Source organism: Lagenorhynchus albirostris, chromosome 1 (assembly GCF_949774975.1).
Source record: "Lagenorhynchus albirostris chromosome 1, mLagAlb1.1, whole genome shotgun sequence".
In the NCBI taxonomy this organism is placed as follows: domain Eukaryota; kingdom Metazoa; phylum Chordata; class Mammalia; order Artiodactyla; family Delphinidae; genus Lagenorhynchus; species Lagenorhynchus albirostris.
This window is the reverse complement of record NC_083095.1, coordinates 75,044,154-75,065,579: the sequence shown is the minus strand read 5'-3', so window position 1 is coordinate 75,065,579 and position 21,426 is coordinate 75,044,154. Positions and strand designations below refer to the sequence as shown.

General features: G+C 44.8%; 1 protein-coding gene across 2 annotated transcripts in view; it reads left to right on the top strand.

Moving 5' to 3' along the window:
- Positions 1-21,426, top strand: part of LOC132518105 (T cell receptor alpha chain MC.7.G5-like) — a 357,885-nt gene that overhangs the window by 184,630 nt on the left and 151,829 nt on the right. The window contains exon 3 of one of the 2 annotated variants that reach the window (XM_060146127.1): positions 17,630-17,644. The exons of the other annotated variant lie outside the window; for it this stretch is intronic. Within the exon in view, the coding sequence (XP_060002110.1) occupies positions 17,630-17,644 (15 nt within the window). The remainder of the gene's footprint in view (positions 1-17,629; positions 17,645-21,426) is intronic. 2 annotated transcript variants of the gene reach the window in all.

Sequence of the window (21,426 nt, the reverse complement as noted above, 5' to 3'; positions counted from 1 at the left end):
CCCAGGCAGAAGCAGCTCTTTCCTCTGTGCTCTTGGAGTGCTTTGGATCTACCTTTTTTTTTTTGCGGTACGCGGGCCTCTCACTGTCGTGGTCTCTCCCGTTGCGGAGCACAGGCTCCGGACGCGCAGGCTCAGCGGCCATGGCTCACGGGCCCAGCCGCTCCGCGGCATGTGGGATCCTCACGGACCGGGGCACGAACCCGTGTCCCCTGCATCGGCAGGCGGACTCTCAACCACTGCGCCACCAGGGAAGCCCCTACCTTTTTAAATAGCATTTCACAGCCCTTTGTAATTGCTCTATGTCTGTCTCCCCAAAACGCTGAGCTCTCTCAAGGCAGAACTTTACATCTTTATGTCAGAAGTTCACCTTTATGTCTCCCAAATAGTATCCGGCCTGCAATAGGTCATTAGCCCATGTTTGTCAAATAAACAGCTTAAGCTGTGGCCTTGCAGGCCTGTCACTCTCGCTTTGAGGAAGTGGCTAATACCGAGCCACCCTTATAATGGACAAAACTTCCCATGGGCAGACAGCAGCTGATCTGGGCAGAGGCAGCCAAGGGACCATCACACCACACAGTCATCCCTGTGAAGCCACGGTGTGGTCCTGTGCCCTCTTCCACCTGGCCATCTGCTGGGCAGGTAAGGACAAGCCGATGGGCTACACAAATGCTACACATTTCTTAGGGAAATGTATAGCAGGAACAATTTGCTGGGGGCAAAGGGGGAACATTGCTGAGCATGGCTCTGACAGCCCCTCCCCGTGGAGTGGAGGGAGTTCTCTGAGGCCTCTCTAACTTTGGGTTTTCCCTTTCAGGGGTCTATTTGGATGTAATTTTGGAACCAGAGGCCAAAACTCTGACTGTTCTCCTTGTGGAGCCTGCCACCTTCCGTTGCAGCATAACTGGAGGGGACTTGAAGAACTATCAGATGAGCTGGTATGAGAAGAATGAAAATAACTCCCTGACTTTAGTGTACAGATTAAGCAATAATTCTAATGAAAAGGAAAGGAGTAATTTCAAAGGGAAAATTGATGCTTTAAAAAGTCAGTACATACTCAACATTCAAAAAACAACAGTAAAAGACGTTGGAACTTACTACTGTGGGTCCAACATCCACAGCGCTACAGTTCTTATTCTGATCACCTCAAATCCCCAAGTCAAACCAAGAAGGCAGATCCAGTTAGAGACCACCTTTGGCTAAAATGAGCACCACCCCTGAGGTGAGACCACTTGATAACCTTAACAGTAATATCTGATAAGAGATTCAGGAGCTGAGTTGGGGCAAGGGCCTTATCTTTGTAGTTGGTGGAGAGGGGCCTTCTTTGTCAGCCAAGGTGGGCAGAAAAGTCTGTTAGGGTTTGTGCAGGGAGGCCAAGGGGACTCTGCTCCTAACTCTCACAGACTCCTGAGAAAAGATTGAAAAAAAAAACAGCCTTCAATACTGAGAAGGTCCTCTCATTGTGGAGAGGCTGAGATGAATAAGTTTCTACAATAGGGAGTGCTGTAGCTCATTCCAGAGTCTTTATCATGAAACCATTCATGTACATAAACTAGATAAAGCAAGGATGGTTTTCCATTACCATCCTAAGCAAAATTTCCAAAGGTATTAGAGATACCTTTAACTTCTAGTCTGTGATGAAGGATGACTAGAGTCATTTTCTGAAATGCTCCCATAACTATTTCAGGTACTGAATGTTTTATATCCTTCCTTACTGACAGAGGAGCCCTGGGGACCCACGGGGATGGCAGGGAGGGATAACGCACAGGCTTCCGTTATGTCGGTTGCCAAGAGAGATTTTGAAGACAAATATCTGTGGCCGTGTGGGATTTCTGAGACGGTCATAAATCAACTGAATTTAAAAAATAGATCCCCAAGTCCCAGGTTGAAGTGGGGGAGCCTAAGGTATCTGGGACCACAGGGAGCCAAGGCCTGGAGGCACAACTGAGCAGACTGATGGGCAGGAGGGCTTAAGGGTACAAACATTTAATAATCATCAAGGGAGTGCTTTCATCCTGTTGGCACTAGTAGCCAACTCTTTGTTTTTCTGCTCAAGTATCTATCTGTCTGGAATCCTCTGTTCACATAAGGTTAAAAATCAGGCATTAGGATACAGAGTAGATGTGAATGTGAGAACTACAGCTCTCCTGATGGCTTCTACCCAATATTCCTCCAATGCACTATTACCTTCATCACACATTTATTTATAGGGCACTTATTGTGTTTATAATATTGGGATAGGCCTTAGGAATAGAAAGAGTTCTGGGTCAACTTCTGTTTTAAGTTCCATTCTCATCAATGGGATTACAGCATTAGACATTACAACTAGAGATTACAAATGAATTTAAAAATACCAGCAAGTATAGACAGTCTAACAATGAGTGCTGCCGACTTCACATGCAGTGTTCTAGGAGTTCATGAAAAGACAATCACTATGAGAAAAGTTTCCTACAACAGCTAAGGCTTAAAGAGGTGGGCCTTGGATAAGGAAGGAGGAGGGGAAGGGAAGGAGGAGGAAGGGTATTTCAAGGTGGGTGTACTAGTTCTCTGTTGTTATATAATAAATTACTGCAACATTGAAAGGCTCAAAACATTTAGTATCTCACAGTCTCTATGGGTCAAGAATCCAGGTGTGTCTTAGCTGGGTCCTCTGGCTCAAGGTCTCTCATAAGGCTGCAGGCATCTCAAGCATCTGTTGGAAGAAGATCCACTTCCAGGCTCACTCATGTGGATGCTGGCAAGCCTTGAGTTCTCACATAGACATCTCCACAGGGTTCATCACAGCATGGTGCTTACTTCCCTACAGAAAGGGCTTTGAGGGAGAGAGGGCAGCCAAGATGGAACGCACAGTCTTTTGGTAACCTAATCGCTTCTGCCATATTCTATTCAGTAGAAATGAGTCAATAAATATCAGTCTACACTCAAGGGGAGAAAATTACATGAGAGCATGAATACCAGGAGGTAGGACTCATTGGGAGCCATCTTAGAGGCTGCCTACCACCGGGGATTAATGCAGTAGAGCAGGGAAAGAGAGAGCTCAGAAACTCTGGTTGAGACTAACTTGTTTAGACACTCCTGGCTACAGGGCTAAAGAGATTTGATTTTATCTTATAAGCCAGTTTTTCTCAAACTTTATTATGCACGCAAAGCACTAAGAGAGATTGTTTCCAATCAGATTCTTGAGCCTAGGCTACAAAGATTCTAATTCAGTCTATCTGGGGGAAGGCCCCAAAACATGTGTTTATAACAAGGACCCCAGGCAATTATGATGCAGTGGTCCAAGGACATGTTTGAGAAATTCTGCTATAAGCAGAAAAAGAACTGTTGGTTTTTTAGTACAAGGAAGATGTCCCTGAGGTCTCCTGCCCTGACTACAGAGAAATGGGCATTAGATGTGATCAAGGGATCTCTTGAACAATGGCTCTTAATTCCAGCTGCATATTTGAATTATGTGGGGAAACTCTGAAAATACCAATGTCTGGAATATATCCCCAGAGATTTTGATTGAATTGGTGTGGGCATGGAGCTCTGGCTTCCCAGGTAATTCAGCCTCCCTCCCCTACCCCATCCTCTTCCCCTCTCAGGTCTAAGACCTTACCGTTCCAAATGTGGTCTCTGGACCAACATCATCAGCATCACCTAGAGGTTTGTCAGAATGCAGAATCTCGGGTACCACCCTAGATCTACTGAATCAGAATCTGCAATTTATTAAGATTCCCTAGATGAGTTATATGCATATTAAAGTTTGAGAACCACTGGTCTAGGAACCCATCATTATTGAAAAATTTCATGGAGGTGGAGAAATATAAATCAGTTGTCTGCAAATGTCACCCAAGAATCTATATTTGTAAAAAGCTCCTTGGGACTCCCCTGGTGGCAAAGTAGTTAAGAATCCACCTGCCAATGCAGGGGACACGGGTTTGATCCCTGGTCTGGGAAGATCCCACTTGCCGCGGAGCAACTAAGCCCGTGCGCCACAACTACTGAGCCTGTGCTCTAGAGCCCGCGAGCCACAACTACTGAGCCCATGAGCCACAACTACTGAAGCCCACGTGCCTAGAGCCCGTGATTCTCAACAAGAGAAGCCACCGCAATGAGAATCCTGCGCACCGCAACGAACAGTAGCCCCTGCTCGCTGCAACTAGAGGAAGGCCGCACGCAGCAACGAAGACCCAATGCAGCCAAAAATAGATAAATAACTTTAAATAAATAAATAAATAAAGCTCCTGAAGGGACTCTGATGTGCAGCCAGGTGTGAGACTCACAATAAGCAATCGGTCATCCACAAATCAGGTTACAGATTATTTGTGTTACTGATATAATAAATAGTCTCACTGAGGTGCTATTGTGTCCTTGTATGTTCCTTGGAAGGAGGCATTACATAAATTCTAGGTATGTCCATTTCTCATTCATCCACAAGCAGATTAGGAAATGAATTAATATTTATTGAGTCAGTGTACTCTTTACCACACCATGGCGACCTTCCTGGATTATCCACGGCAACCCTTGTGCTACACACCTTCAACTCAAGATCAAACCAGAAAAAAGACCATGAGTCATTAGTGTCTGATTAAGTCTGATTGGGAAGAAAAGGGACAGGAGATAAAAGTGTGTGTCTCTAGTTGTCCATTCCTCCCGCAGAATGGATGAGACATGAAGTTCTGGCCCATGTTGGGCTGAGGCCACTCGGAACCTGAGATGGGGAAAAACAGAGCCTGGAGGCAAGGAAGAGGGACATTTGGGGGGAAAGCAACCAGACTGCCGCATAACAATCTGAGAGAGTCTGAGCACAAAACAATGAAAAAAGAAACCAAACAAGAATTAAAATTAAATACCTGGAGAATTCCCTGAGCTTACCAGGAGGTAGATAAGAAAGTCTTTTACATAATACCTGAAGCCTCAGACTTGGGTGGAGATAGGGCCACCAAAGGCTCTGGTATAGTGTGGACATGGACCAAGTGTTTCTGCAGAAATCCCAGAGCCACGTGAATGATATAAAAGTCAGCGAATATTTTTGTATTGTCCCTGCTCTTCCCCACTGCATTTGTAAAGGGAATTGAGGGTTGAATAAATTCATATTATTGTTCTTCCCATTATCCTCCTTTCTGTGATTTTTATTCAGCGTGAAAAGGGCTCACTTGAAAGAGTTCCGAGCAGTGAAGAGAAATCCGAGAGTGTCTGCCCATTCTCTGAAAAAGTCTTTGAGGTCAACTGTCAGGGCATGGCAATATAAGCATGACACTTCCACCAGGCTCCCAAGCAAAGGAGTCCCTAGGCATCCTGTGTGGCTAGAAATGGAAGATATGATTGTTCAAAGGGAGCAAGAAGGTACCTTGTGTCCAGAAACAGTGCCATCAATCGGCTGCACTTACAAACAAGGCATTCAGCATCGTGTTATCGTGGTAAGGAGTGAGAGGCAAGAGAAAAGAAGGGAATCAGAGTACACTTCTTCCTCTGGATCAAACCAAGGAAGAGAATGTCGTTTCTATCATAAGGTGTCACAACCTTGAAGAAACGACTCATTACAGCATCCTGAAAGTGCCCAGGGAGGATATAGGATGGGTCCAAGTAAGGAAGTGGACTCAAGGAAATCCAAGTTGTGACCTTCATTCTGAACAATTAAGAGTTTAAACAGAAAATTAGAATCATTGAATTTGAAACCAGAAGGGATCTTAAAGGTCAAGCAGGAATCTCTCCATTCAATTTACATGTTCATTAAATATTGATTGAATAAAGGATCATTCAGTCTCAAGTATTTTCAATGATAGTTCTGATATTAAAAAATCATTTTTATACCAGATCGAAGTCTGCTTCCCTGTAACTTCACATGTTGGTGTTTGTTATGCATTCTGGAGCAACACACACTAAGTTCTACCCTTATATTTTTAAATATTTGAAGACAGCTATCATAGTCAACCTCCAAGCCCTCATTTCTTTATACCAAATATCCTCAACCATTCCTCATGACTGTGTCATAATTTTGAACTCCTTCAAGAAAAGAATCCAAGTTCAGGGCTTCCCTGGTGGCGCAGTGGTTGCGAGTCTGCCTGCTGATGCAGGGGACACGGGTTCGTGCCCCGGTCCAGGAAGATCCCACATGCCGCGGAGCGGCTGGGCCCGTGAGCCATGGCTGTTGAGCCTGCACGTCCGGAGCCTGTGCTCTGCAACAGGAGAGGCCACAACAGTGAGAGAGGCCCACATACCGCAAAAAAAAAAGAATCCAAGTTCAATATACTTTTCTGTTCCATACAATTCTCAATACTGTGATTAGCATATAGCTGATAGTTAATAACTATGAGTTGAGTACAAATACATGAATATCTGTGTATCGACTTGATTGTTTACCATATCCACTTAAATGCTTCAAAGTTACTTCAGCTCAACTCCAAGACTTAAGTCAAAATCTTCCTTTAAAATATGATCCTTTCCCAAGGTTTCCTATCTTATATATCATCTCAAATCCATGCACTTCTCTCCATCCTCCACCACTAACACCTTGGTCCAAGCTACCATGTTCTCCTTTGAATCATTTCATTAGCTTTTTGAATGAGCTAGCTGGTCTCTAGGACCTTCCAATACATTCCTCCCCACAGTAGCCAAAGTGATCTTCAAAATACAATTATGATCATGTCATACCTCTGATTAAAAATCCTTCAGTGACTTCCCATTGCTTATAAGCAAAAGACAAATCCTTAAAGTGGCCTCTGAGACCCTGCACATTCTGACCTCTTTTCACCTCCACTGCCAATATCTCTCACCCCTCTCTCCCTCATTTCCCAAGTTCCTGTCAAACAGGCCTTCTTCCAGTTGCTTAAATGTACCAGGTACCCTCTCACCTCAGGGCCTTTGCACATATTGTTCCCTCCCTATGGAATACTTCTTCTGTTTCCTCATCACTTATTTAATTCCTACTCATCTTTTGGATCAAAGTTTACACATCAATTCTTCATAGATGTCTTGAGATGTCCCAGCAAGTTCAGATTTGGGGTTTTAAGTATGCATTCATATTTCAGTTTGTAATATATTTCATTAATTTGATTAATGTCTAATTTCTCATTAGTTTGTAAGCTCTGAGAGACCAAGGACTCTATCTGCTTTTACTTATCTTAAACCTGATGAATTGCATAAATATATTTCTCTGAATGACTGAATGACTCTCCTAGATTCTAGAATTTTCCAGAATCTGGTGATCATCCCTGACTCTGGGCTGCAGCTGGGTCCCAAGCCTTGCTATATTCTCACTTTTAAGTGATCTTGAAGACTCCAGAGTCACCCTGATCTGGAGATCAAATGTTCTCAGAGACCAGTGATTTCCACCCATTCTCTAGCTGTCTGACATACTCAAGAGCCCATTTGGGGGCACACAGGACAACTGAGAGGGTCAAAGGATCCTCTGTAGATTTGAGCCAGTTCCCACATAGGGATCTGGCGCAGGTAAGCAAAATCTGCTCAGAGAAACTGGCCAGCTATGAGGAAATCAGAGGGGTCAATATGATGATGATTTTCTCAGTGACTCCTGGCTGGGCTTACGATGAGCCCTTTTGGTGTTTTGGATTTGGGGTGGGTATTTTCAGTAGCTATATTATTAAAATACACAAGTTTATAATTATGGGGATAGATACCCTCATCCCTCAAATATGTACTGAGCACGTACAATATTCCTGGTGTTGTGCCACATGATGAGCTATAGAAACCACCAAGGCTCAATTCCTGTCCTCAAGGTGCTCTTTCTAGTGATAGAAACAGACAAGGAAATAGAGACATTAACAGACGAAAGAGTGCACAGCTGTGAGAACATAGAGACGGAAGTGATGGCCTAGAGCTGGGGACGGCTTCTCATAGGAAGTGATGTGAGCTCCTAACAGAGAAAACACTTGCTTCCCTGGGGTAATATATGCTTGGAGGCTCCTGAAGATGACCCAGGAAGGAAAATGAGAATCCTTGATAGTTAAATACACATAGGCACACGCACACACATACACACACACACATTTGGCTATATGATGTCTTCAATTTAAACAAACAAACATACTGAAAATGGAAAAATACTGAACCTAGACTAAACAAATCAGTCTTTTTGTGGGGAAACTAATGTCTTATCAGAGATTTCACTGGGGCTCTTTAACCACAGATGTAGCAAATTCCCTGCCAAACACAGCTTAGAGATTTCCAAAGTGCTGCTACTGTGCACACCACAAAATAGACCAGCTAAATGGGAGTGGTATGGGTTTAGGAGATAAAGAATTAAGAAGAGCAAAGAGGAAGGGGAGAGGGAAAGAAGAACGTTATTTCCTAGGATAATGGTCACTCCCTTTAACTTTTTGTTCTTATTAAAGAGCCCTCCCGGGCTTCCCTGGTGGCGCAGTGGTTGAGAGTCCGCCTGCCGATGCAGGGGACACGGGTTCGTGCCCCGGTCCGGGAAGATCCCACATGCCGCGGAGCGGCTGGGCCCGTGAGCCATGGCCGCTGAGCCTGCGCGTCCGGAGCCTGTGCTCCGCAACGGGAGAGGCCACAGCAGTGAGAGGCCCGCGTAGAGCAAAAAAAAAAAAAAAAAAGATCCCTCCCAAACCTCTGGGATTTTCCAGAATTTGGTGCTGTGGGGCACTGACCTCTTCCCATCCTGTTAATGGGAACTGTGAGGAAATCTGAAGAGACAATTAAGAAAGTAATGTGCTCTACAGGGAGGCAAGTAGTGCCAGTGGGACTGGTTATCAACTTCCACTTCTGTGTGTCCTTTGATTTCATTCAGCTTGAAATATTGAGATTTCTTCTCGGATATGCCAGCATCTACAGTCTTCACTAAGTCTACAAATCTTTATCTAAGCTGATGTAGTTTTCTTCTTTCATGAAGTTGTTTTTCATCAGAACAAAAGTACAGTTTTTCTCCTGTGAAGTGTAAAAAATTCAGCTACAAACTAAGCCATTCTGTTTTCTGCTTCTCCTCCAGGGTTGTATCTCTTCTGGGAGCTCTGGAAAGAAACTGTCATGGTTATAACAGCCTTCCATATTTCCCTCTTTGTATTAGTCAACTCTGCTGCAGTAACAAACAGCACCAATATCTCAATAGCTTAAACAACGAACATTTACTTTTTGCTCCTGCTTTTACTACAAGTCGATGGCTACAAGGTGTCTGCTAAGTTCTGCTCTCTGAGTCTTCCCATTCCAGAAACCAGACTGAAAGATAACTCACTATTTGGGACACACTGTTCTCATGACAGAGGAAGAAGAACAAGAGAACTGCTGATAGAAACTCAGAGTGCTCCTTAGAGCATCTGCTCAGACATGGCATACATCATGTCCACCCATGTTCACTGACTAAAGCCTTTCCATGACCACACTCAAAATCAGCTGGGAAGGGACTCATGCCCCTCCCACAGAAGACACTGGCAGGACATGAAGCAGTGGCAGGGACTGATAATCCTCTCATATAAAAGGGAGGATCAAATACTTGAGAATAATAATGATACAACCTATCATACTCTTTGACTCCACCCATGTAATTTGTATCCAACATGGAGAGTTTCTCCCCATGTCAACTAAAAAGGAATTTGATACGATTTTTTTTTCTTCTCAGAAAAACTCAGAGGTGACACTTGCCAAATTGTTCTTCATAATGTCACTGTCTCTTAAAATGTTAACAGTTATTAAGCAATTAAAAAGGATTCCATGGTCAAATAAGTTTGGCAAATGCTCTACCTTAATAGATCTCTCTTAATATTCACAATTCTTTATTAGCATATTACGTGCTCTGAGAACTCCTGCTGTAAATATACCTACTTAGCCCAGAATTGGGTTCAGAGAATTCTTTCTATAAGGGCACAACCATTAATATCTCATGAGATTCTAGTGGCTAACACTGCTCTCAGGATTATGATTCTTTTTCCATGGTTGCTGGGATACTTCCTTTATGCTCCTCCTAATTTATAAACCCCTTGTGGGCAGGAATTCTTAGTCTGTTTCATCTTCAGTTTCCACAGGGTGTTGCATGTTTAGTATATGAATCACCCAATGGATTCTTGCTGTTTTCTTGTTCTTGTGCATCCAGATTGGAAGACACCTAATGATGATGAGAGGAGGTATGCATGAGGCCAGCAGGTCTGTACAGGCCTTCAAAAGGAGGCTTGCATTTTTGCTAAGATCACACTCCATGTTAGGAATCTGAAGATGCTATTCAGACACTATTTTTTGCCTACTTAATTAAATACAAACACCTCAGACTGGCTTTAATTCTTCCTTCCTTAATGAAACAAATATATCTTGAGTCCTACTCTGTGCCAAGTACCACGCCAGACACTCAGTACATGTGCGAGCAAGATAAACAGGGGGACTGCCCTCCTTAAGAGGAGATAGACATAAAACAAACACAGGAATAAATAGCCAACAATTATACGACCTCTCAGCAGTGTACTGCACCACTAGCCACTCATTCCTTCTTTTTTTTTTTTTTTTTTGCTGTACGCAGGCCTCTCACTGTTGTGGCCTCTCCCGTTGAGGACCACAGGCTCCGGACGCGCAGGCTCAGCGGCCATGGCTCACGGGCCCAGCCGCTCTGCAGCATGTGGGATATTCCCGGACTGGGGCACGAACCCATGTCCCCTGCATCGGGGGGACATGCGCCACCAGGGAAGCCCCACCCATTCTTTCTTGAAATGCTTTTCCATGCTTAGCTTCTGAGATGCTATACTTTACTAATTTTCCTGTACATCACTGGCCTCTCCTTCTCAGTCCCCTTGCTGGCTCTTCTTCTATCTACCTTCTAAATATAGAGCCCCCAGGGCTCTATATTCAGCCTCGCTTCTAAATATAGAGCACCCAGGGCCCTTGCCTAGGTCCCTTTTCCCTTCTGTATCTTCTCCTAGGTGATCTCATTCATGCTCACAGAGTTGAATTCCACATATGTGCTCAGGACTCCCAAATTTGTATCTCCAGTGCAAAACTCGCCTCTGAGGATATGATCTCTCCCCAAGTGAACCACGTTAGCACTTACCTCTCTCTTTTTTCTTTTTTAATTTATTTTTTTCTCTGCAGTTACCTCTCTTGAGTCATTTCATGTTTTCTCTCTTTTCACATGATTGTTTGGATACCTCCTTTATGCTCCTCCTAATTTATAAACCCCTTGAGGGCAGGAATTCTTAGTCTGTTTCATCTTCAGTTTCCACAGGGTGTTGCATAGTAAGTGTTTAATATATGATTATTGAATTTAATGTGTGAACTGAATTTCTGCTTTAGGGATCACTGAGACACAGATGGTAATGAATATTTTATTTAAAGAAATAATGCCTCATCCTTCTGTATTTCCAAATGAACAACCTCAGATGAGAGAACACAGCTACATACTTTGACATGAGGTGAATACTTAAATTTAAACATGCTAAATGGAGCCAATATCATCCCTTGTGGTCACAGGAGCTGCCGCAAAGGTTTTATTAATTGCCTACTTTCCCACACCACAGCTGGCAAGGCTGGTATGTCAGAGCCATGGACCACCTACTCTTCACAATAGTGCCCACTTGTATCTATTCCCTACTTTAAAATAAAAAGATAAAGAGAAAAGGACAAGGGTTTGCCTGAAACCCTCCCACCCAACCAGAGCAGGGATTCAACCACATGCTGGTTCCTCGATTTAGATTCAGGGCCAAAGAGGAGGGCATAAGAGGAAGACTCCCTGGTTTACAGAAAGATGTTTCGCCAGATGCTCTAATAATAGCTTGTGGTAATTGCACCTCTGCTCCTTCATCTGAATTTTGATCCTGTTCCTTTCCAAGCTTCTCCCAAGGCCTCTTGGAAACTAAAGATTGTCTAGAGAAAAGCTAAAAGCTTTTTTGTACTTGATGATCTGCCTAAGTGTGTCGGGGGCCGCAATGACCACACAAGGAGGCCCTGATTGTAATGTGGACGCGGGCCCCACGGCCCTTTGGTGTGTGTACACAGAGGCTGCTTTTCCTCATCTTGGTTGCCCTAAAAAAATTGTCATTGGCCTCCACGTGCTTGAAGCTTAGGGTTTAGTCATTCAAAACAAGAGGAAAATTGTCTGGATTATATCTCTTCCGTAAAAATAAATATTTTCAACTGCCGTGGCATTTAAACTCTATTTTCTTTTCCTGCTAGTTTCCCTTCCCTATCACACTTCCCTGGATAAACACAGATTGTGCTATAATATTTATTAACAAAGGGTCCTCTGGGCCAATGGTGGTTTTAGGAATTCTGCTGGGTATTTAGTGTGCTGTCTAGCTGAGTCCTCAACCACGTTGTGAGTCAACGCAAACGCAGCAGATCGTGAGTAGAGGCAACAGTTCTCCTCCCAGTACGCTGCAGTCTCTGGGTCGCCAATTGGGACTTGAGCTGGCATGCTTAAAAATAAGGTTTTCTGACAGAGACAGATGATTGTCAGCTGAGTCTTGCAAAAATCCCCTTTCCCTGTGCTCTTCCAGCCCATCTTCTTGGCATGTGCCCTTCCTTCTGCATCTTTTGTTGTCCTGCATCCCTGATCTCTCGCTGCAGACTGGACACTGATGTCAGTTTAGATTGATACTGTGTGCACTGTCATGGACCTCAGTTTCACTCAGGATGTTACTTCCAGTTGATCGATGCTGAGGTTCTTCATCACGCGGGGCTACCTTGCCACCCATGGTACTTCCTTCATGCTCCTTTGGTAACTTCCCCGTTCACAGTCACTACTCAGTCATGCATGTGTGCAAACTCTCAGACTACTTGGCAGTTGAAGCCCTGCCAACTGGATAGCTTGTACCTCTATTCAGTAATCTTTTCATTCACTCATACTAACTGTTCATTACACAGCTCAGTGTTAACGGCCCTTTAACTTGTCACATCCCTGATGAATAGAACAGCACCTGCATTCTAAACTAGGCTTTAAAACAGCAACACCATGGTGACCATAAAACAACCACTCCTAACTATACGGTCTCAAGCCATGGTGAATATGATGGATAATATTTTATGTACCCCAGTCGTTGGCCCTTTCCACCAAAGACGCGCCACAAACCCCGCGTAACCAATTTGAATGTCAGAGATACACAGAGTATGGCAACGGGGCAGCAGCAGATCCAGAGTGAGTGACGTTCCTGGGACATGACAAGGGCACTGGGTTATGGTGGCCCAGGATGCTGTAGGACCAACATCCACTCAGATACTAACATTCTCACTTCACTGGTTTCGGAAGTCTCTTTTTCCAGCCCCCAAAGCTACCTCATGGCCACTTTTTTTAATCTACACAGCTGCCTTAACCAAAGCACCCTAGAGTGCTTCCTTTTTTCTCTTCCATCGTTTCTTAAGCTCTATATCTTTAGAGCTGACCTCATGTTTTAGCATTTTTTCAGCCTCGCTCCTTTTTTCCCCTCAACCTGTGATAAAACAAAGCAAAAGTAGTAAGTATGTTAGTTCAGAGCCCAAGGCATAGGAGATACCTCTGGAACTGTGTCTGGGCTGGAAGGCCAACCAGAAAAAGCAAGGATGACACAAGTTTTTGTTGGTGGCTGTGGAATTTCCCTGCAGTTCTGGGAGAACCCAGTTCTGTCACCACTTTCTACCCTGGGAAACACTTGGCAGGTTAGAGGATGTAAGATGTATAAGGTAAGATCTTAATCCCACGGCTGTATGATATCAGAGCTACAGAATTTGAGCTCCCTAAAAGCATGGAAGCATGGACATTCTACTTTTTCATAAACTCCCATCACCAAAGGAGAGAAAAGAAAAGCATTTATCTTCTCTGTCTCTCTTGCCTGTCCCCCAGCCCTACTGCCAACCAAGAACCTTGAACAAAATATTTTTCTCTCTTTCAGAGGAGGAGAGTAGGAGTGTTTTTTCTTACGTGCAGAGAAATATTACAAAGGGGGAGGAGCTTCTATTCCGTTCATTTAAAACTAATAACCTCTGGGCCCAATCCAAGTTTTCCCAGCTTTTTCCTCTCTACGGGATATTGTTGGATGGAAGTACAAAATTACAGTTATTTGGGGTTTGTTTTTTTGTAAATAGACTACTATCAGCAAAGGCATAAGATTAGTCTCTTATCAGCATGAACAGCTCTGTTCTGGCCTCTCCATGTTCTACCTGAGGACTGCCAGACCCCACAGTTATTCCAGCAAGGCAGGGGAAATCAAAGAGGAGTTCCAGAGATGGCAATAACTTTACATTCTACCCACAGCTCTGTGGCAGCAAATCTTCACTGTGAAATCAATAATTCCAGGAGAACAGAAGGTGATTCACCTCCTCCAAAAACACATGGCCGCTTCAGGGCACTGCACACATTTTCACTCTTTGTGGCAGGTCTCCTTAGATGACTGTGCTCTGCTGTGAGCCTGGGAATTACAGGACAACAACAAGGAAGGAAGGGAGGGAGGGAAGGAGGGAGGGAGGGAGGGAAGAAAAAGAGAACACAAGTTGAAACACAGCAAGGACCCATTATCTTGTGGATCTGGGGTGCTGTAGGCTGCATTCCACTTCACACACACAGCGATGTGTTGTCCAACCTAAAGAATCACAGCAAGAAGACTCTCCTGGCTGAATTTGTTCTCTCAAGAGGGAGCCGAGTAGGGTATAATTTAGATCTTGAAGGTCAGGGCAGGATTAAGAGGAGGAACCAAGACCCATAGACTTAGCTCATTTTAATTGGCAGAGAAGGACCCAGAACGACAAGGACCATAGCACTTAGCAACTATTTACTAAGCACCCACTAAGTGCCCCACACTGCTGTAGGAGCTCAGGGCAACAGGGAGATGGCTGAAGCTGACCTCAGCAGGTCCTCATGCCCTCTGATTCATAAGAGACAGGCAGTGAAACATCACCAAGGAGGAGAGCTATTGAGGGTCCACGTTGGACCTGGAGAAAAGGATAAGATGGCAGATCATCCCAGTCACAGGTGACACCTGGCCACAGGTTTTGCCTTGTCCCCAGAGGACAACACTATAATAAGACTTTACTGCAATATAAGGTGTATTCTTTGTTTTACTAAATGATGCTCTTACACAGTGGTTTTCAATCCTAGCTGCACATCAGAATTACCTAGGGAGTTTTTTTAAATCCAGATGCCTGGACCCCACCCCAGACTAATTAAATCAGACTCTCTGTGGGAAACACCCAGACTTCAGTATTTTTTAAAACTGTCCAGGGGATCCCAATGTGAGGCCAAGACTGAGAACCACTGCATCGAGGTGATTGTCCTAATTACCTTCCAGCTTTTCTCTGCTTCCACAGTCCTCTTATCTAAGCTGTTATATTTTCTTTTTATTTTTAGTTTGTTCTACTTTGTCCTTTCAGTAGATAATTCTACAATATCCCATTAAACCTTTTTTCATGCTTTAACTTTGCTTTTTCTCATTTAATTTTCATTGCCCACTCCACTTACCCCATCCCCCCATTATGCTTATTTTGTGCTGTGTTTCTCTATTACAGCATCAACACTTACAGGGCTCTTGATATGGGCAGAGTACTACAGGAGGCACTTAACTGTTACTAAAAATTATATCCAATGCAATCATATTTTCTGTTAAATTCTGTGCAACTGTTATGGGCTCAGGTCCTGTGGAAGATGGGCAATTTGGCAAAGTCTAGCTCCCTTCCTAGGAAGCAGCTCCCTTGGTATATAAATAAAAGATCCAAAATAAATATATTGCAACAAAAAATAAAAGGAACATCCACAACTAGGGGGGAAAGAAGATTAAAAGCTGTCTGAATCTAAATAGCAACATCTGCCCTGCCAAAACCTTGGTTTCAACTCTACGAGGGAGACGCTGCCATTTGCAGAAGAAAAAGTCCCTAGATTGTTTGTACTACCGGTGAGGCTGTTCTCCGGGGGCAGAACATCTGCTGATTCAGGCTCATTTCCTCGCTGTCCGCAGGCAAGCCCAAGAGCACACAGGCGAGTCGCTGAGACACTAAGGGCTGAGACGAGGAAGAAAGGGCCAGGAGACAGTCCTGGAAGCAGACCCTTCAATCTTCAGGGGAAGCCACGTACCACATCTCCTGCCACTAGGCTGCACAGGTAAGAGCAGCCTTGGAGCCTCAGAACCGCAGGCCCTGCACTTCTTCCTGGGCCAGGTGAGCCCCGGAGAGCCCAAACCATTGTCACCTCCATGGAGCCCAGCCTGGCACTGAGTCCACCATAGAAGCCAGTGGATGTTTGCCCAATAATTGGGTGAATGAATAAATGACTTCCCTGATGAAATGACTCCTGGGAGAGATGGTGGGAAGATGGAAATGGAAGGTGGCTCTGTAACCCCACCCTGGTAGCTCAGTCCCTTGATGCTCTGATAGGGTTCCTCTCTCTTCCTTTTCCCTTGATTTTGTTTTTCAGGAATCAAGCCAGATGTCTTGTTGGAGCAAAAAGAGATGTTTGTTCCTTTTAGAAGAAGCAAGATTTTGCAGTGCCAAATGACAGGGACAGGGAAATGAATAATTACATGATACACAGGTGTCAGAGGGACCAAGATGGTTCCCTGAACTTTATAAACCAACGAGGAGACTTCTACGGCCCTGGTCTCCAGAACAACTTTACTTGTAGAGGCCAATTCTCCCTGGAGATTCTTGAAACTACAGTGAGAGAGAAGGGACTTACTACTCGCTGCCCTCCCCATGGTGCAACTCCTCTGGGTCCACATAGGTCACAGCAAAGCCTGCCCTTTCCTCCCACCTTCCACACTGGTGAGCTGACCCCAAGTGCAGGTCTCCCTGGAGATTAGTCACAAGGTGTATCCACAGCCATTATTTTAAGACCGCACAAGGCAGTATTATCCCCATTTTACTGTCTAGAAAATGGAGGCTTAGAGAGGTTAAGTGACTTGCAAGTAAGTGGTGGTGTCAGGTATACACCCAGATCTTCCAAGCCTAAATCCAGTGGTCTCTCCACTACAGCACAGCTGCCCCTTGAGACTAGAGCAGGCAGTGAAAAACAAGGACTCCCGGGTTCCAGGACCCCTTCCAGCCCAGTGTGTAGGTGGTGTTCTATCTGAGGGTTGTCTGAGCAGAGGTGGGGTTACCCAGCTGCTCAAGCTCAACAGCCTGTGCAAATTCGAAGAAATGGCATATGAGTTCAAAGAACTCACTTGAAGAACAGGAAAAGCAGCTCTCTGCTTGAGGTCATGGGGAAGTGAAGGCTGAAACGTGGATGAGAAGGCTTGCAAAGGTCCCTTCTCCCTTCAAATCTTCCATTCTTCCTTCTGTTCTCAGTGAGGCCAATAAACACATCTTCCTCCATTGCTATGTAATCTATGTTGATTTTCCTGGGACTCCCCAGGCAGCACCCTGGCTCTGAAAATGAAATATTAACTACCTCAGCCTCATAGCCATCTTTAGCAACCGTACACTAATGGAAAAGCAAGAAGTGCTCGTGGCAGCTTGTGTATTGAGGTCAGCAGTGCCTTTCTTAACCCTCTTCTGTCTGGTAAGGCTGAAGGGGGCAGAAGCTTCTGTAACGATATGGCCCATCTTTAGAGCCACAACCCAAAGACTTGGGGTCCTTCCTATGGCCATGATCTTGGGAATAAGGTCCTTAATGTCTTCCTCTGCTCCTGGGGTGTTGTAGACAGCAACTCACTTTCAAGTCTTCTTGGGCAGAAGAAATCATTTCACTTCAATCAGCATTTTTGAGGACCTTTATGGGTTCAACGGGTGCTTTGAGGGGATTACACAGGAGGTAAAGACAGACCAGACCAAACAACAATTGTGAGGCTGCACTTACACATCATAAAGCATACAAAGGCAACTCCAGAATTTCTACAAAGGAGGGGCTAAGGGGTTGCAATCTGGTTGAAAGATGCCTCAGGGACTTGCCTTGAGGCAGTATTTTCATAGCACATAAAATTGGGAAAGATGTCAAAGAATGGGAGGCTGACAGGGATTATGGAAAAGGATGGATAAAGCCCCCTCCAAAGCACTCTTGTCTCTCCTACTAACTGTCCCAAGTCTCAGGTGTCCTGATTTTTATGTAACGATGTCAAAAAAGAAGGAAACTAACAAATGGCCAAGCAACGAGCCAAGTGTTCGCAATGTTCGCAAATATAATTTCATTTATCCCTCAGAGACTGTAAAGAAACATTAACTCTCCCCAGAAGTCACATGAAGGGACAGACATCTCCCAGGACCTGGGAAGCTGTGGCCTAATTGCTGACCTGGACACAGAAAGAATGGGTACAGGGAACACAATCTGCGCAGAGCCTAAGAAAGAGGGAGTCCAAGGGCAGGGCCCAGGAACACTTTTCTACCTTCCACCTGGGCACCCCACATAGGCTATGCTTGTGTTCGAGTTCCATCTTCCTCCTGCCACAGGCCTGGGCCAAGCTTCTGCAGCAGGTCCCGACTCTCCCGGACCAGTAGAGCACGTCTCCTAGCCACAACCTGCCCCAGCTACCACCAAACCAAATCATCACCTGCTCCATCCCCACTACTGTCTTCCACCTCTGCTTTGATTTATTGTTCATATGGACTCTCTCCTCGTCAGGCCTAGAGGAAGGTTGTTTTTGTTCATTAGCCAAAAACTCTTAAAATTACCTCTAACCTGTGGCAGATAGAAATCACAGTCATAAACGTAAGCACAGTCTTGGAATTTTTCAGAATGACTTCCTGAATAATTTGGGAGAATTCAACAATAATTATCTAAGAAGACAGGCTTATTTGAGCCCTGCTAACTGTTCTTTTGATGTGAATGCAGCTTTAAGCCTACAGCACTTCCTCCTGCCTCGGGGCTTTTTTTTTTAATACATCCTCATTTCTTATATAGAATGTTCTTTCCCTACACATGCCCCTGATACTGGGTGTATCAAGCAGAGTCCCAGCAGGGGACAGAGGGCACTGTCAAAAGGGTGATCAGAAAGAATCTAATGAAAAGGACATTTGCAAAGGTGTGGGCAGGTGTTATAGACTGAACTGTGTCGCTCAAAAAAAGATATGTTCAAGTCCTAACCCCCAGTACCTCAGAAAGTGACCTTATATGGAAATAGCATCATTGCAATTGCTGTAATTAGTTAAGATTGATGTAATTAGTTAAGATGAGGTCAGACTGGAGTAGGGTGGGCCCCTAAGCCAACATGACTGATGTCTTTGTAAGAAGAAAGCAGTGTAAAGACAAAGACACTGGGAGAACACCATGTGACAGGAAAGGCGAGCCAAGCTAAAGAACACCAAGGGGGCTTCCCTGGTGGCGCAGTGGTTGAGAGTCCGCCTGCCGATGCAGGGGACACGAGTTCGTGCCCCAGTCCGGGAGGATCCCACATGCCGCGGAGCGGCTGGGCCCGCGAGCCATGGCCGCTGAGCCTGCGCGTCCGGAGCCTGTGCTCCGCAACGGGAGAGGCCACAACAGTGAGAGGCCCGCGTACCGCAAAAAAACAAAAACAAACAAACAAACAAAAGAACACCAAGGACTGCCAGCAAACCACCAGCTGCTAGGAAGAGGCAAGGAAGGATCTGCCTAAAGTTTTCGGAGAGGGCATGGCCCTGCTGACACCTTGATTTCAGACTTCTAGCCCCCAGAACTGTGAGACAGCAAGTCTCTGTTGTTTTAAGCCATCCAGTTTGTGGTACTTTGTTAAGGCAGCCATAGGAAACTAATACAGCTGGGTTACGGGAAACCAAAAAAAGACGGTGAAACACCCTAAGTCTGGCAACAGAAGAATCGCTGCCACCCTGGGCCTGAAGCATGAAGTACATGAGTCTTTACCAAAACCTGCAGCCTCTGGCAGAGGAAAGCAGCCACAGCCAAGGCACAGCCTAGCAGGAAGGAATCTGGGGTAAGACCACCCCACCTCTTCCTCCTCCTTCTCTCCAATCTCCTGATGGTGCCTCCCGTTGGCCAAACTGAACAGGATGCCAGAGAGCAAGGGAACCAGGTGGATGCTGTCCATTGAGATCAGCCTCCTAGAGGAGGAACTAGAGTGATCTGGGGGGACAGACACTATCCAGCACACCTGGGTAACTTCAGCTTTTAAGTCTCAACTGCAAAGTCACTTCCTCAGGGAAGACTTGCCTGACCTCCTGACCAGATCCTGGCCCCATAACGTGCTACCTTAATTCTGCTTCTGTAGAGTACTTGTCACTCTGTAGCACTGGAGAAATTCATTATGCAAATCATTAAGTGATGACTGGCTCTGATGCTCGAAACTACACTCCATGAGAGAAGAGACCATATCTGTCATTCATCAGGGAATCCCCAAGGTCTGGTGCATAGTAAAAATGACTAGATTTATAGGATGTGCCAATAGGCAAGCAACCTGATATAAAAAGATGAAGTAAGCCCAGAAAAGTTGCCCTTGGCAGCTCTGAACACACTATAGAGAACAGGCACCATTGTATCCTACAGGTACAGATAGTGCACTTTGTAATACCAGAGAACGTGACCACCTTGAGTACTTGCTAATGGTCCTCTAGAAATGGTGGGTGAGATAGGCAGTTGGGTAAATGAGATGACTAGGGTAAGGAGAGCAACTACCATGAGGTCAAGCTAACTTGAGCTTGCCTCTATCTGAATCCTCAGGCCAGTCTGGTCCCAGTCACACTGGGGAAAACAAGAAAGCTCAGGTGGGTGTCTGCTCCACTAGTGTTGGAATTTAGGTCCTGCACCCATCCTCAGATATTGAACACCTCTTTGCTTACCAGGTGACCCTCTTCCCCGCTTCAGCTGCACCTTCTAGTTTCCATTATTAATTTACCTGTTTAATTTCAATATTTCATAGATTATTGGCCTTGAAACTGAAACGTGTGGGTCCCAAGAATTCAAATACGCCTCTCTTTTGAAGTACATCTAAATTTAGGCTGTCATAAACTGGGAGGTAGTTGTGGTTTCTAAGTTTTTTACAACACTTTACTTTGTGTAATTCAACATAAGTGACCTAAGAACCTTACAGAAAAGAAGATAGATGAGCTTAATAAAGATTAGGAAAATGCATTAAATTTGGAGACAGTGTTTCATTGGATTGCTCTTTTATACTTGGGTGAATCACCCTTATCCAACTTTGCCTCGAGGGAGTTTGGAGTAAACACAACAATCATTACAACACCCACAGTCCTTGTGCACACACTATCGACCTCCTCTTTTGATGGTTCTTTTGATTATGGCTGTAAAAGTCAATAATTCTTCTGGGTATTAACCCTTAACATCACCACAGTACATACAACATGTACCTCTAACATGAAAATGAAGCAACTATATCAAACTTAACTTCTAGGGTGGGAAGCAAAAATCTTGTGATCAATCAAATAAGCTGTGTTAACCTCCTCTCAATTGGCCTTATTTATCTGGACCACATTATTGATCTTGAAGGGCACTGTCATCTCATTAACAGTCAGCAGGCTCTGCGTGCTTCCTGTGATTGACAAAACCTCTCTGGGTAACAGAACAGCTGCCAACAGGGGCTGGTTTCCTCAGGCACAAACACGTCACAGAGAAGGTGTTGACTCTGAGGAGGGACCAGGCACAGGACAAGT